We start from the raw sequence: 17,634 nt of genomic DNA on the forward strand, positions 1-17,634 counted from the left end.
TTAGAAAGATTCTTTACTGCTAAGTTCAACAAAAAAAAAAGCTGGAATCACTCAAACACAAGCTGTGAAATCATACACTATTCAAATGCAACAAAACATGAAGCTGTTACCATTACACTTGAAAACATCATACCTGTTTGTACTTCTGAGGTAGACTCCAGCCAAAAGCCTGCACTCTGCCATCCTCCTTCTGGACATGAGCTTTCACCTGGCGGTACTGCTCTCTCTTCTGCTCCCGGCGTGAGGCTAAACTAGCTTCAGTTCTGGGCAAGAATAAGGATTGAGGAACTTCTTACTTATGCTCTTTAGAATCTCTTGTGCAATGGGAATTGCTGTTAAACTCAATAACCAAGATCACTGGAAGCACTGGGTTACCAAGGATATCCCTAGGGTTTTTTTACCTATTAAAACACCAGGTTCCCCATGGGCTGTTTTTAAAAGATTAGGGAAAAAAGGCAAAACTAGAAAGTCTATTGCCAGCATCCTTAAAAGAAATTATCTTGGGTTGTGTAGCTCTAATAGAAGCTTTAAAAATTGTAACTCACAAGGACATATTGCCAAAACAAAGCACAGGAGAAAAAAAAATTACAGATTCTTGTTAGCCTGACTCTTAAGTGAACCTTAAGTACCTGTACAGTTATTGCCCAGCTACAGAATTTTCATATAAAAGTGTACCAAGTGTTGCCTCCTGTGCCTAAATGCACTTTCTTGAAAGGCAGTGGTATTTACCAAGTAGAATATTTCAGCCAGGTGCTCAAAGTATTCACCCACTGCTGTACATTTCACTCTGCACTATCTTGAATCCTTATGAATCAACACTCACTTCAGGAGATTATACTTTACTTAGCAGCATGCTAGTAATCTCAGAGGACTAAAAGAGTAAACACTTGATAAAGCATATCTACTATAAAACTAAAATGTCTTACTCTTCACTGAGGAATTCAAAGGCTTTAGATTTGTCACTGGGTAATTGAGATAAGGTGCTGCTTCTTTTCTTGACTGATGGAGTAATGTGCGAGGTTGGAGCATTATATTTAACATTGACAGGAGGTTCTGGTTTCTTTGCTGTATTGCTGGATGAACTGAAGAGCCTGCTAAAACTAGAAGAAGAGAAAAAGACAAGAGTCAAGATTTGTCAGATATATCCAAATTTGACTATGCAGGCAAAACACAGCATATGCCAGCCTGCTCAAGACAGTTAAAGTAAGAAACTGGAGCCCAACATAGCAGCAGCCACCACACACTCAGCAACACACTCAAAGCACAAAAACTCATGTCTGTAAGAAAAATTCTTAAAGGATTATTATCCCATTTATCAAATTCAATGGGAACTTTACCTTGAATTAACATCTACAGGCAAACAACAAAATTAGGATGTGAACATCACACCTGGAAGACAGTTCTATGAAGGACATTAGGAGATGCAGAGAGCATTTTAAAAAACCCACTATTTCTATGCAACAAGATAAAACAGTTATCAGCAAATCACAACATCCAAAATATTATTTGACAAACATCTTGTTGAGAAGAACACTGGTTTAGATTTAAAGAGCTTGAAGTCAGAAAGGAGAATGTAACAATCAGTAAGCTGTACTTCACAGAGGGAAAAGAAGCTGAAATAAATGCAACCCCCATGTGATATTCAGGTTTCTACTTGTCATCATAAAAATGAATCTGGAGAAAATGTTCAGGACAAGAATCTGGTGTATATTCAGCTAGGAAAAATATTCCAGCACTTCAGCATTTAACTTCACAAAGTGCACCGCCACCCACTGCATGCTGCAGCTTACAATACATTTTGACTTCCAGAGCAGTCTTACCGAGTTGGCATGCTGGGCAACAAGAGGAGAAGCGTTAAGACAGCTTCATCTGCCAAAAAATAATTAGCTAACATACACAAATGTGCCAGCTAATTGGTTAGGGTCTTTATTTATTTCTGCCAGTAAGTTTTGTTTCTGTACTTACAATTGCCAAATGCTTGATCTTTTCTTCTCTTGCATGGCTGGATTTTCTCTGGATGCTCTACAAGAAATGAATTCCAAGTTTACTGAGTAAGCAACAACTAAAAAAGGAAAAGTAATGAAACAGTGTTTAACTCTTATTTTTTAAAAAAGGATAATATCTTGAAAATAACAAAGCCTGTTTTTTCACACTACTGCTTCTTTACTGATCAGAGCACAATATTGAAATTCCCACTACAGGAAATAAACTTACATAATAAATTTAATCCACATTTCTTTGCATCCTAAACAAACTGGCAACTTTTCTGACAGACAAGTCTGCATGACACTTTGTAATGAAAAAAAGCTTGAAGAAAGCAGCAAACCATTTTAAATTATTCTGCCCCCTATTTAATATTTTAACCATTGTTTTTTGTTTTAAAGCCTATTAATCTTCAATACATTAGTAAATAATTGATAAAATGAGTGTGCCCATAGACATAGATAAGAGATAGGAGAGGATTTCTACAGCAGATAATAGCTACAGAAGAACAAGCCATGGCTGTTGGGAATGTACGTTTTTCTCCCAAAGGGTCACAGGCATGAGGACAATGGGAACAATTACATGTCACTGCTGTCCATGGCCAGCAGGCAGCACCACAGCCTCTGGTACCTATGGTCAGGGACAAGGATGAGCTGGGCTGAGGTCTGAGGCAGAGGTCTGAACCATACCTTCCAAACAACTGAATATTCAGGATACAAATGAGACCAAATCACTGTCTTTATTGCTTATATTTAACATGCCTTGCACAACTTTAAACTGTTTTACCCTGAACAACCCAAGTCTTTCCAAAGGAATTATGCTCAGTCTGAAGACAACATTATCCCTATTTTGACATCACAAGGTATGTGTACGCACAGTGTAATTTTTAATGCCCACCAGATTAATGTTATTTACAATCACCAACTTTTGTAACTGTTCAGAATAAGCATCCCTGGAAAAAATGTGCATATTTCACATCATATGAAGTTAACACATTTTCACTGACGTCCTGCCAAGAACCATTCTGACAAATTATATGCCCATAACTTAAAATCAATGATCCTCGTGGGCATGAGGAAACAAGCAGAAGGCAATGAACCTGCTGACTAGATCACTCAGCATCTAAAAATCACAAGGAGCTCTGTCAAAGATTCTATAAGAGCCTTTTCACCTTATCATCTCAGTCCATCGGACAGCCTCCTGCAGTTCCATCAGCCTCTCCTTGTACTGGTTCCTCTCCATCAGCACTCGGGCCATTTCCACACGTGTGAAGCGTTTCCGCTGGGCCGTGGGGACATCGTTCTGGGCATACAAGTTAACAAACATGGCAGGGACAAAGGAGCACCACAGGGCCCTGCAGAGCCACCCTCTGCCTCCTGATAACTGCCAGGCTAGGGCACAATTCCAGATTTCAAATAGTTTGGGGCTTTCAAAATCTGGGTTTTACCTTCCTCTCCTCCTATCCTTTGTATGCAATATAATGTGAATGAAAACAGCTCTTCAAAAAAAGAGTGTGGTAACAGTGGGCAGAGAGGAAAGCAAGCAAACTAATCACTGTCAATTTAAGTTTACTTGTGCTCTTTAGATCTTCTGTCATTTCTATACAGGGAGGAACTTTACCACTACTAATTAAGCCATAACTTTTAGTAGCACTCACTAAACACACAGACTTCTAATGTCCCATTGAATTACACACACAAAACCACACATATACACCTACATCATCATCCTCTTTAGCCTTCTGTCTTGCTTCTTCTGCTTCTGCACGAGCTCTAAATAGAAAATAAAAAACAGCTGTAATAAATACCACAGTAGAGTTTTTCTTCTTTTCTTTTTTTACAACCATGGAATTAAACTTACTTTCTCAGCTCTTCTTCCAGTTCTTTATTCTTCTCTTCAAGCTTTTGTTTTGCTTGTTTTACAGCCTCTAATTCACCTTGTAGTACATCCTTTTCACAGGTCAATTCATCCACCTTGGCTATTAAATCATTTTTCACAACATTCAGTGCATTTCTACACAAACATTGAAAACATATAGGTACAAGGATTGCCATGGTCACACAGTTCAGCTTCAGCCTGGTTTTATTTTTAAAGACCTACACATTTTTTACACAGAGCTGCTGTAAAAAGATACCGTTTTCTTAGAGGTCAAACCACCTACCCCCAAATCTCTAACATTCAAACATATTCACGTTCTCTCTATTAGAAAAAAGTACTGATAAATCAGTTTGCTTTGAATAAATCCCTCAACAGTGCTCCAGTGGATTTGCCTCTGCACTTAAAGTTGTGTTTCTGACATGGAGTTGATTTCCTCAGGACACAGCACTGCATTTTTTGGAGTCTTACAAGGATAAAAGCAGACTTTTCTTATTAGGTACTTAATTTCTAGAAGAAGACCAACTCAGAGAAATACACCTACAAATTCAAAATAATCACACCCTCATTACTCTTAGAACTGAAAGCACATTTGTATAGTTTCAATACTATATCAGGATATTGAAGATATAATGGAATAACAGGAAGTCAGTATTTTTTACATAAACATTCTCACTTACTTTGTCTCCAGCAGCTGAGTGTTTTCCAAAATAAGGTTTTCAACCTCACGCCCCATTCCTTTCCAAAGGAAACAAACACATGAAATTAGCAAATAAAATGGATGTTTTTACAAAACTTATGTTTTGCCATTGTCTAAAGTCAAATGAATTTTATGTATGACAAACTTGTTAGAAGAACTGTGAGCTATCTGAAGTTTCATGTCCAACCTACCTTCTACAATTAGCTTTCCCTCCCACCTTCTCCCAGCCTGACTTCAGTTAAAAAAGCCCAAAGACATCCCTAACTAAGCACAGGCCAGTGCTGCTACTCTGTATATTTAGATGATGTTACAGTACTAAGTCAAAAACCAAACACAGCATATGTTGCAGAAATATTAGAGCACAAAATGTTCCGTTTAAAATGCTCAACTATCTTTTACATCATTATCATTAATGCTTTTTGATCTTTTATAAACAGATTGTTATATGCCAAAGTGTATTAGTTATAGACACAAGACATGCTGAATAAAGTTCAGATTGTGAAAGCCCTGCAGATTTCCCCAGAGCAAATGATACCTTACCAAAGAAATTATGGTCTTTAAAGCCCATGCATTCCATGTAGAGCACAAACAAGAACAAGAAACATTTCATGTGAGGTGGAGTATGAGCGAGGAGAAATAAAAAATTAAGACATAGGAAGTAAGAGTGAATTAAAACAAAGCCACCACCAAAAAGCTGAAGTGGGATGTGATGTGATTAGAAGCAGGATTTATACAGAAGACTGATGTTGAAGAATGTAAGTTTGTCACAACCATTTCCATTGGTTAAACCTCTTATAAGAATCAGTAACTTTATAAAAGTCTCTCATTTTCTATGAAATAAGTTAGAAGCACAGTCCTTGGAAGAAATTCTAAGCCATTCAGAAGTTTCCAATTAATATGCTCTTATGGAGAAAACTGAACATAACTTTTCAAGTAACTACATCAGTGTTACTTAAATTTCTGGAAATTAATTTCTCACCCTATTTTTTGCATACCTAATATAATTTTCAGAAATTTAAAAAAGGCAATTTCAGGAGAGAATAATTATTTTGCACCTTGCACAGCAAAATAATTATGACACAGATAACAGCAGAAATTATGTTAATTCCAGATTAACATAATGAATAAAAAAGGTATCTTAATGGTGGAGGGCTTTTAAAATACTTTAGGAACACAATCCTCTAAGCAACTTTGGCAGCAGAAGACTTTAAAGATATTTGGATAACAAAGAAGAAAAGGTATCTATAAACAGACATGCAAGTCAAAGTTCCCTCTTTTGATATTTCCCTCTCTGGGTTTTGGATTAAAAGTAAATGACATTTACTGAAGTAAATTAGATCAGCCATGGTTAATTTATCAATGTCTGGAGAAATTCCCTATACTACAGCCATCAAGAGATTTTATTCAAGTTGCTATTGCTTTTTAAACATTTTCAATATTCACAAATAAACGTATGTAGGATCATGTCCAACAGATTTCAGGATCTTTTATAATGCAAGAACAAAAACTAGAAAGCCAGAGTGCAATGGCAAAAAAAAGTTACCAAGCGGGGAAAAAATGCAGAGAATGTATTGTATGAGAGCAGCAGCCAAGAATGCCTAACTGGAGAAGCAACAGATTTCAAAGATTTTTTGAAAAAAGAAGCATACACACCAGAATATTCCCCTGGGTATGCAGCCCAAGAGAAAACAGATTAGAGAATCCCAATTAACTATTTTTAAACAACTCCATACTGAAGTTTAATGCTTACTTAGAACAGGTCCAAATGCTTCAAACACACAGACTATTCTGGATGTAGGTGTGGCTTTTCAGGTTTTGGACTACAGTTGTTCTTAAAGCAAAATGATGATTCTAAAATAAAATTTTCAGACCAACACATTCTGCATAACAAATGCAGGTGTAACCCCAGGCTTAGTGTGCACACACTGGTGTTTCCAGCAATAGATTTAGAGAAAATGGTAATAAACTCACTGACAACCTTAAATAAGTTATACTAAAAAGTGTATTATTTTTTGCCCATAAAAAACAAAGCATTAGAATCAGGACATCCTGACAATAGTTTGATTTCTTTAATCAATTTATCACAGCTAAGGGATGGATGTTGCTCCATGTTAATACTTCTCCAGTATCTATATTTTTGCATGCAGAATGTGTGATTAGTTGTCCCTCTGAGAATGGAATGACAGCCAAGAGTTTTAGATGGAGTGTATAGCAGTAAGGATGTGGAAAGCCTCACTGCTCAGAGTGACAACAAAGAAAAACCATCTCAGACTGGAAAGAGGCCGTTACTCCTAGTGAGTAATACCTGCAGAAATGTCACTTGTTTGATATAAAGTAAGTTTCTGGAGGAACACTGAACAACCAGAATCCAGACTGCACACAGGAGTTTTAACAGCCCTAACAATCTGTATTTTTGCCGGGTCAGAGGACAGAAGCAAACAAGCTGCTGATTTTCTGCACACAACTCATTTCAAAAGCACCTGAGATAGCATCTGCATTTTATACATTCCATAGTACCAGCTTTCATTACTTCAAAATGAGGCCTGAACAATTACATAGTTAAAAATACCCTGCTATATTGTTTATAAAAAGATTATTATTCTGATGACCGACCTTTTTGATTTTGGTCAACTCAAAACTCAAGTTTATTTCAGTCAGCATAGAAGCAATAGCAAGCTGCTTAGGGGAAGGAGAAATGTGGGTTTCCCCTCCCCTATCAATTAACAGTTTGATTCTCAAATTACCACCATTTCATTTGCTGTAATTCTCTTTCAAGATAAAATCCCTAAGGAGGTGATAAAGCCAGGCCACTACAGATCAGGCACAACCTGAATAAAACTATCTAAAACTAGTTCAAGACAAAAATCCTTCCTTGAGAAAAAAATCCTTATGTAAGAGAACATACAGGGAGAAATAGAGAATAGTGTAGGAAGTGCCCCAAAAGATTAAGACTGTTATACAGAGATAAAGAACAAACACTTCTGGTTTTGCATTCCAATGACTACCTTAGGATGCTACTCAAACAATTTTAATGCAAATGAAGCCTAACAACAAATCCAGCAAGACTAATTAAGCACTTCCTAAAAAGGAAAATTTCTGTATACAGCATCTTTCTTACCCAGTAAATCTGCCCCTTCATCCACATCTCCAATTAGGCCAGAACCAGCAGATGACAGCTCTTCAAAGAGTGACTCTGTGTTACGGTCAAATGCTTTGTTCTTGATGCCTTTGGTGGGAGTGCTGGGCAGAGAATTAAACAAGACATGAAAAAGCAGGGAGATAACACTCCCACAATGAAGAAAAGCTTTCTCTCTATTTTTTGTCTCGTAGTTCATTTGTTCCCTCAAACAAACCCAACAAGCTTTCAGTTGGCTTACAAGTTCTAGATTCTATTTTCAAATACTTCTTTGCCATCAAGATCCCAAACTTAAAGCAGTTGCTGATACTGAGCTGGACAGGATTGTAATAAATTAAAGCACATCAAGTTTTCGCCTATAGAAATTCAGTTGTGTCACGACTTAGCCCTAATGCCTGAAGAATAGACAGCCCAGCTAAACTAGAAGTCATTTAATGTTAACAAGAACGCAAGAGAACTGAATAGTAGGAGGTCAAAATATTCCTCTGGTCAGAGAAGGGGCTCCTTTCACACAAAGCTCTTCTTACGCCCTTAAGATTCACCATACAGGGTAATTTTATTCTTCCCATCACAAGAATTAAACAAAGACAAGAAAAGGAAAATTCCCATACACAGCATTTAATTCTCATATATATTTATTTAATTTAAATAGCCTTCTAAAATTTGTCTTCTTCTTCAAATCACAAGATACAACTTACCTGGAACCCTTATATCCACTGAGATCTTTATCCATATCCAACTCTGGAGTTGACTCGATAATTGCCTGAACTTCAGATTTTTCTTCATTTTCATTTTCCCCTGGGGCAAAGCAAGTGGTACATGCCCATAAACAAAATCATCATGGCATATTAACTACATGTAGGAGTTCTTAATCAATCACCAACTTCTGTTCAAAGACTTATCAAAGTAATTAAATGAAAAGACCCGCAGATTTTGATACTCTAGTGCAGACATTGAAATTTCTAGGTCTCTCCTGAATTTAACACAAGTCATCCAACAGCACTTATTTCCTACTACTTCTGCAATTGAAACCAAGATGTCCAACACTTCATGACCCTTTGTGCCTTTTCTACTGCCAAAGAAATGTCATAAATAATTCTGATTCTTAAGCAAAAAAGACTAAAGTCACCAATAAACCAGACTTATCTCTGACCAATATTCTGTACACCTTAAAATACTGAGTAAAAGCCCCATTCTCATTTGTGGCACAATAAAAGATAATTAATAAGTGATCAAATATGAGGTCCATAGTAATCCTACATGAAGAAGTTAAAGCAGCTCACCGGTGCACACATTTCTTGTCTCTTGAGCTACCTGTACTTCAATATTTGTGTTTACATCCAGTTTCTCATTCGACATCTCTGTGTCCTTTGCATGCCCTTCAACATTTTCCTTTTGAGGGGTTTCAGCAGGCAGCACAGGAACATCTGAAGCAGCTGTGGATGCTGGTGTAGTACATTTGGAGCCTGCTTGGCTAACATCAGAGAGCTCATCCTAGAAATGCACCATTACCAGTAAAAAATGAATACAAAGTGTTATTAGAAGAGTTGGGGCATATAAACTAAGGAACAGACAATAAAATCACTGTATTTTACTGAAAATTATGCAAATGCAAAGACAAAGGAATAAAAATAATATTTTAAGCCAGTACAGTCATTGTTAGCCTATGGTTTAAAAATGCCTTTATTTTTAACAGCAATGTTTGATCTCAGCTGATCATTTTAGTCACTACTTCTCTGTGAAGGCTTCCAGAAAACATGTAGCATTCTCATTCTAAGAGTCCTTCTAGCTGCACAATGAACTGCCTAATCCTCCTAAAGCTGTTATAAAATTAATGGTTCAGAATATACATGGTACCTTAAAAAGCAGCTACTGAAGAACAGATGTAAACATGGATTTAACTGATATAAAAGTGAGTAATTCATTGAATCATAATCACAGAATGGTTTGGGTTGGGAGGGACCTTAAAGATAATTTTGTTCCAACACCCTGCTGTGGGCAGGGACACTTTCCACTAGACCAGGTTGCTCCAAGCCCTGTCCAACCTGGCCGTGAACATATCCATATTTGCAAGCACTTCACTCAGGTTTTATGTGCTTTCCAGTCTGAACTGTGAGCGCTGGCTGACACTGGGAAGGGTACATGGAACTGCAATAACTACTTGTCCAGTTAGATTTCAGATCAACCAAGGAACATCACTAAACAGTTCCTCCTTAAAAACTGACTCCTGACAACAATTCACAGTGACACAGTGTCAAGGCCCATAAGTATGACATTAATTATGGACCTAATCCAGCTGCTGGACTCCAGATTGGGATCATCACTCAGACAGAGCTGCACCAAGCACTGTGTGGGAGGGCAGAGTGGATTGTGTGTGACACAACCAGAGGCACTACCTGAATATACCAACAGCCCTTTTTCGGCTCTTCTCTCATCTCCTTCATTCATATTTTACTGCCCATTCATGCCCAGACCCACATCAGATGTCTGATCTATGACTTAAGCAGCACATGACAGTGAACAACAGCTCACTGCAGAGAGGAAAACAAGCCTGCCTGTTTAGGCCAATAGTTTCTAACACACACCATTAGAGGAATCTTGTTGGGGAAAATAAAGATGAAACTTGAGGCTGCTGTGTGCAAAATGGAGGCAGGATGGTAACTTTTGATAAAAAGTTCTTGTAGAGTTTGTTTGGGAATCAGAGGTGAAACCAAGGTTCCTGGACAAGTCTATGACATTTTTTAAAGAGAATGTGACTAAACTTGTCAAGAACAAAACAGGTTTAGATTTTGCAAAGCACAAATTCACTGCATGCCTTTTTGAGGAAGAAATAAAACTGAATTTTAAGGTTATTTTAAAAAATCCTGCATTGAGATGTACACTGTCTCACTTGTACTTAGCATAAGATTACTATGAACTGCAACTTACAGATTTCTCCTTTTGGAACTTACTAAGGCAAATTTTTTGTGTGGGGGCAGGGAGGAAAGCACACATTTATGTATATCAGCATAAATGTAAAGCTTGCATCCTATAGTAACACCTCCACATTGAATTTGCAAGCCCTAGAAACAAAAATATAGCACTAACTGCCTATCAATTACTGACAGTTCTCATTGTTTTATAGTAAATTGCAGAATAACCAATTATTACTATTTGGTTTTCTGTCAAAAGTATTCAGAAATACAGACACCTCTAAAGGAATGAAAGAAAAGAAAACAACACTCTACAATTTACCCAGTTGCCTTATGAATGGGTGAAGTTGAGGCATTGGCTAATGGGTCATACTTGAGCGAGCAGATACAGAAGGGAGGAAGTGGTGCCCCTTACCAAGGGCAACCAGAGCTCACACAAATGAGGAATAAAACCTCAGCAAAGCTGCTGGCTCTGTTTAAACATTTCTACATCTTTGTATTCCAAGACCATCCACTAACTGATGCAGCACAAACCGATCACTGAATTTCACACACAAAGCTCAAGGAAAATAGCTTGATAGCACAAGAAAAAACAAGGAATTGATTGGTCCTTTCCCTAAGGAAATTTCAAATCACCCCATATGTTTTATATTTCTGACTTTATTATCTATGGTATTTTTTTAGCTTACTCTTGGAAACCACACAGATTAAACTATTACAAATGTCTGTTCTAGAACTAAAGAAAAGCAAAAACAATTTCATTAAATGACACTGAATTAATTGGAATATCTCAAAGACTAAACATTTGAAATTCAGTGCTGTGCTGACTTAGCAAAATTGACTTTTTTCATCATGCTGTCAAAAAGACTTCTCCTGGAAAAAAAAAAGAAAAAATAGTTTAAAAATAATTAAATCTGAAGGAGTAACTCATCTGCAATGCTGTGCTGGAATAAGTAGAAAAGAATGACTGGTACATTACTGTGTGACATCTTACAGCAATATCCGGCAATCTCACTATTGGACAAGCTGCAGAATAACAGATTTTTTCATCTCTGCCACTCCCTCTTTGTGATACTTTTGGAGGAAACTCTGACCGTTAAGGAAAGGTTCAGGCATGAATAGAAAATAGATGCTAGAAAGCAGCAGAATCTTGTTTGTGCCTTGTACTGGATGTTAAAAATATTCAGAAGAAAAGTATTAAGAGAAAAAAGTTTCAAATGCTGGTTTTGACTTCAGTATATCATGTTATTCAACAGGTTCAATTCAGAAGTACTTTACATTCATAGCTACAAAGTAAAGATGTTGCTTTGGACTCAAGGAACTTATTCTGAATAAACAGATTTGAATAACTACAGTTTGTGCTATTTAGTGAATTCTCATTTTAGCAATGCATTATTTTTAGAAGAATTATACCAATAAGCCTATTTTGACAATATGGATTAGCCAATTTTCTGAGGGGAAAGGTGGAATCAGAAGCTTCCCTTTCTATCTCATCTCCAGCTACTCTTAGTCATAACTTGTATTTATTGTATGTAAGCTATATTTCAGTCAGCTTTCCTAAAATCTGCCAATTCACTAATGTTAACTGCATAAGACAAAGGAAATTGGACATATTCAAGATCCAATCTCCTGACTAGCATTCTTTTTAAGTGAAAAAGTTTTAGAAGCAAACTCACACTGTTACTTTGATATCCCTATAATTAACCACTACTTACTCCTCCATTATCTCCTTATGACCTCCATTTTAAATAAATGGATTCCAATTACCTCCAAATTGTTTTTGTAGTTCTGATCAGTTAATATTCCCATGCTAGGCAGGTATTAAGTTCACTTAAGAGGAAACTCCTCTCAGCTATATGCTTTTCCAGAAATAACAGTACATTCCAAAAAAACTCATAAAGAAATATATACTGGGAGGATTTACATATTCTGGAGTTCTTTACCCGGCAGATCCTCCTCCTGCTGTGCTGTGAGTGCACCCTAGACTGCCAGACTCATCACACTCCAACACCACTCCCCCATTCCTCCATTCCTGCAGATTGTTTTATTCCACCCTCTCACAGTTGGAATGTAGAACAATTGCAGGAATTATAGCCAAGCTACAAGTAAGGGAAATCACGCTCACAGACTAATTTAGGAAAGTTAGGTCATTCTCAGCTCTGTGGTCTATCTGCACCATACATCTGGTAGCAAGCAGAGGCTGCATGAAGAGCACTGCCTATGTAGTAACCAAAACTTTCCTTCTAAAGCAGCATTAATAAAGCTAATTAGACTGTTCCCCACTACCTAGTAACATATTTAGTGTAGAAAAACCAAGTTGGAACCTTTGGAAAGGGTCCTTAGTCAGAAAGAAAAGACCCACTACTGCAAATAAGAGGAGAACTAATCTGTATTATCACTCATTTGGAAAATGCCTCCAAAACTTTGTTTCTTGTACTAAGAAAAGTTCCCTCAAAGTTCACTGGAGTAAGCAATGCATTTGGCATATACAGATATGTCTTAGGGGTCTACATCCCCTCTTTCAATTTGGTGACTTTTTGGTTTTTTCCATCCTCCCAAAGATTTACCATGTGTTATGGGAGTTTTTCCTGCCACACAAGGCAGCCAGGCTCACTCACCTTGAGGCTGGTGTGGGACCGTGGCTGGCTCAGCTCATGGAATTTCCAGTGCCCTGCCGCAGGTGTTTCTGCCACCTCCCTCTGAGCCTCAGGCGTGAGGAGAGCATCTCCTGCAGGTAATGGGAAGATGCCCAGGGATACTGGACGCTCCTTCCTGTTGTAAAGACATGCAGGGTTCATCAGCCATCTCAAATGTCCCACAGTTTATTTTCCTGAAGACCTCTGAAATCATCAGGGAAGTGGTGAAATTCCAGGTTCAAACATCCAGATACTGCCCCATTAAATGCGCAGTGCAGCACACTCAGACTGTGCCACAACACCCAATAATTCCTCATTTCACAATTGCCAAGTCAATTCCATGGCTTTAAATAGCAGTTATTGATTTACACTACAGCTAATCTGTAGCAAACAAAAGTTTATAGAAATGAAACACCTGATCAATAGAAGTATAAGACAAAAGTGTTTCCCTACTTCAGATTGAAAATAGTTTTCAGCAGCCACTATTAAAAATACTGTTTTGCACCTTTTCCTCCAAGATATAACCACATAATTTCTACAACAGCAAACAGCTAAATCATCAACTGAAGCATTTGCAAAACTGTAAACAGTAAGCCTCATGCAAATCTTCTCAAATCATTGGGTATTTTATTCCTGAAGATCATAGAAATGGATTTCTGTAAGAGAAAAGAACTGGGTCAGGGAATTACCAGTGTGACAACTGGCTCAGCTAAAAATTGTGTAGTTTTACCCAAGATCAGTTCAACACTCTACTTCCCCCTAAAGCTGAACAAAAGCTTGTGCCAGCAAAGCAAATTATTTCATCCCAAATTTTCACTTCTTCACTCTTTCTACTTCCCTATGGCAAATAGCATTTGGAAATTCTAAAGGTTTACGTAGTAACCCTCAAAAGAAACAAAAAATCCCCAGTCAGTAGTGTGCTCAGTGAACAAAAGGATTTATTCTTCCTGCTAGCAAGAGACAAAACCATTGTGTGCAATGCCATTCATAGGATGCTGTGGCCAGCCCTGAAAAGGAAAAACACCAGCCAGGCCTAGAACTGAGATAAGCAAAGTGTTTGTTCAGGCAGAATAATGTAATGCAGTAAAAAATTACTATAATCAACTAGCACAGCTTTAAGTATAGTAGACAGAGAAGATAAAAGTGTGCACAAGTGATGGCAGAGTTTTCAAATTTTAGCATTATAAAAAGCCAAGACACAACCACACGTGCTTTCTTTCACAAGGTCCTCCACAAATTAAACATAATCTAGGCAGAATTAGTATCTGCATATAAAATACAAGCAAATATATGGCAAGCAGTGCTGAAAAGCAAAAGTTAAGCGGTTTTGGACGTATTTTAAATTTTGTTTATTTACTTTGAAGAAAGGTTAGTGAAGAAGGGATTTTATTTACTAATTAATCAGTAAACTCCCTTTGGTAAATTTTACAGCAAACAATTTGAATTGGCATGAACCTTTCCAGTACAGGTGTACAAAGATGCTCCTTGTCACAAAAACCTTTTCACCTAAATTCTCACATTGGAGCTATCCTGGCCTTTCAGAAATATTATTCCAAATTAAGTCATTAATTGTGAAGTAGTTTAGCACAACAAAGTAAGTAAAGAAAAATCAGTCTGGGTTACAAAATTCAAAACATCAGATAATGTTCCAGCATCTGCAACTGCTGGAATGAGAAACCCCACTGTGGATTCCAAGGATTCCCACTATTGTAACAGGTCCTGCTTTGCTTTCGATTTCCCACAACTCTCAGGTATGTAGGGAACAAAAGACAGACCACCGAAGCTGAGATTATGTCAAAAGAGGGGCTGAGACCATTTCAGTGGGTAAGAAGTGGAGGAACAAAAAGGAGGAAGAAAAACTGTCTTTCAGTTGTTGAACAGAGGTGCATTGTGAGGGGCCTGGCCTTAGGCAAAGGGTCCAGCACATTTCCGTATTGCAGGGCATGCCACAAAGCTGATCTGCTTTGCAATCCTCAAAAGAGAGAATATTAAATGGGTATAGTTTAAACAGTTCACACCTGGCATCACTTTTTTTTTTCAAGATTAGTTTGAAAACATCTTTATAATAAGCATATTTTTATGTGTTAGAACAGAGGTCAGGTGCATTGCAAGACTGTACAGTAAATGAAGTTTGCAAAAGAGGCTAATTTTGGAAATTAAGCTTATTATGTGAGTGTCTGCATTAAAAGAAATGATGCAGTTAGACTGAAGCAATTTCAACTTATTTCACTGCTTGTTGAGCAGAAAGCAAAGAACTTCTTCTCCCCACACAGTGCCCAAAAAATAGCTGAAAATGCCACAGTGAGCAGAATGGAAACACATTCTTTAAAAGCCTAAACTAATATTCTGAAGTGATGCACTGAAGCATTTGCAGGAATCTTTAGGAACTTTTAGATGCTCAGTTCTAAAATCTGACTAGTGTTTAAAAACAGAAATAATCTTCTACAATTACATTCCTTCATCCTATATTTGTATCTCCTTTTTTAAATTAATAAAGATTAAGAAAGTGAATTCTAATTCATATAATTCCTAATAGCAAATTAGAAGGGCAGGAAAAAACACAGCATCCCAAAACACCTCAAATCCATTAAATACTCTAGGGGAGCAAAAGCACATTATATATTAAAAAAAAAATCTATTTCTCAAACCATCTGACTTGTTTAAAACCTAAAAGTAACTTGTAAGTTACTGAATACAATGTTCTGGTTTGTTTTTGTTTGGTTTTAGAGTTGGGACATATTTGTTCTGGGTTTGGGGTTTCCCCCCTTTTAAACAAACATAGCCTTACTAACTAGGTCAATCTACAGAGTTTCACTTGAAATTTGTTTCTTCATATTGAAATAGTCATTCAAGTTTTTTATCGGCTACTGGTATAAACTGGGGTTTTTTTTCCATCTATTGATTGCTTTTAACCTTTGGAACAACACTTCTGTGCTCACAGACCCAAGTTAAAAGCATACTACCATACAAAATCTACATGCACCAAGTATTAAGGAGGAAAAAGTCACATAGCTGTTCAGAGAACAATAATTTCCAGCATTTTTCCCATTTAAAATAAAATTTACTATTAAATTTATAACCACAAGTAAGACATGTCACGTTTTCAGGCCAGAAAGCTGCATTTTAAAACTCTTCCATCTGTAATTAAGTATTAAAACGTGCCAAGTCTACTTTTGGCCACAATATTCTAAAGCATTTCTGTGTGCTACTGCTCCAGGCACACAGGACAAACAGAACATAACCTGAGGGTGGGGGGAGTTGCCAGCAGACAGCTGGCAACTTGCCATACAAGTACTGAAACAGAGGAGAGGGCAACATTTGGCTGAACAGTAGTGAATAGGCTTTAAGAGCTCAAATGCTTAAATAATGGAGGATTTTTTTTTCTCCACCAACCAATAATCAGATTTCTTGAAAATAACATGATCAACTAATTACTGTAGTTTTAACACCAATTAACTGATCTTACATAAGCCTTTTTATAAAAACAGGTGCAGTTTAATAGTACAAAGCCTCGGACTGTATACACAAGATCAGCCAAGTACCTGACAATACACTGAACGTGAGCTTTATCCCTGACATTAACACTGCAGCTTTTGCAGCAGGTTATAGTAAACTGATGTTAAAGCTTTGCACAGAAAAGAGATACATAAACTGACCTTATAAGGCAATGAAAAAAATAGATTGTATCTCCATACATAGACACATTTACAACAAAACCTGACATTTATACATAATTTACTTCTCTAATTTGTCCCTGTTTGAACAGAAAGAAGGGGAGCAGCGAGAGCACACGAAGATGGGGTTCAGTGGGTCAGAGTACCTGAGGATCCTTGGGAGGTTCTGCGTCAGAGCTGGCACCCCAGTGGAAATGGAAAAGTGCACGAGCAGCAGAACAGACAGCGACACCAGGATGGCCGAGTTAATGACCACCGCCCCGCCAACGAAGCCAAACACAAACAGAAGCATGCAGCCCGGATTCATGGCGCTGCGCTGGCATGGTGGAATGCTGGCTCCAAGAAGGCTACGCAGGGGCCAAGGGGGGATCTTTGCAGGCAAAGTCTGTCATTCAGCCGCCACCACAAAAACAATGCCATCAGCAGCAGCGTTCCACTCTTCCGCAGCAGCTCCAAAGCAATGACATCACCTCCCTCCTCCCCCTCGCCGCTCCTCACAGCATCGATGCAGTAGTGCAGAAGCGCAGCCAGCCCAAGAGTGCTTCTCCCTCCTTCCACAAAGGGTTCACAGATTCCAAAGGTCCCAAATCTGCATAATCTATTCCCTGCAAGCCCTGAGGACAAGCAGGTACCATGCAAGCACACAAAGACGCAGCCAGACCCTGGCCATGCTGGGACAGTCACTGACATTTTCCCTGCCTGCCCCAACACAAACACT

General features: G+C 37.8%; 1 protein-coding gene across 6 annotated transcripts in view; it reads right to left on the reverse strand.

The window, feature by feature from the left end:
* SPAG9 (sperm associated antigen 9) overlaps positions 1–17,634 on the reverse strand; it is a 58,499-nt gene that overhangs the window by 14,847 nt on the left and 26,018 nt on the right. For 4 of the 6 annotated variants that reach the window (XM_053960005.1, XM_053960004.1, XM_053960003.1 and 1 more), the window contains exons 5-15: positions 13,225–13,378; positions 8,978–9,188; positions 8,393–8,492; positions 7,677–7,798; positions 4,539–4,596; positions 3,844–3,996; positions 3,704–3,755; positions 3,155–3,285; positions 1,966–2,022; positions 927–1,100; positions 134–263 (exon numbers count right to left, since the gene is read on the reverse strand). In XM_053960005.1, coding sequence (XP_053815980.1) covers positions 134–263; positions 927–1,100; positions 1,966–2,022; positions 3,155–3,285; positions 3,704–3,755; positions 3,844–3,996; positions 4,539–4,596; positions 7,677–7,798; positions 8,393–8,492; positions 8,978–9,188; positions 13,225–13,378 — 1,342 coding nt within the window. Of the gene's footprint in view, positions 1–133; positions 264–926; positions 1,101–1,965; positions 2,023–3,154; positions 3,286–3,703; positions 3,756–3,843; positions 3,997–4,538; positions 4,597–7,676; positions 7,799–8,392; positions 8,493–8,977; positions 9,189–13,224; positions 13,379–17,062; positions 17,288–17,634 lie in introns of those variants that run through there. The other 2 variants (XM_053960008.1, XM_053960007.1) reach the window with 1 other exon arrangement.

Source organism: Vidua chalybeata, chromosome 19 (genome assembly GCF_026979565.1).
Source record: "Vidua chalybeata isolate OUT-0048 chromosome 19, bVidCha1 merged haplotype, whole genome shotgun sequence".
In the NCBI taxonomy this organism is placed as follows: domain Eukaryota; kingdom Metazoa; phylum Chordata; class Aves; order Passeriformes; family Viduidae; genus Vidua; species Vidua chalybeata.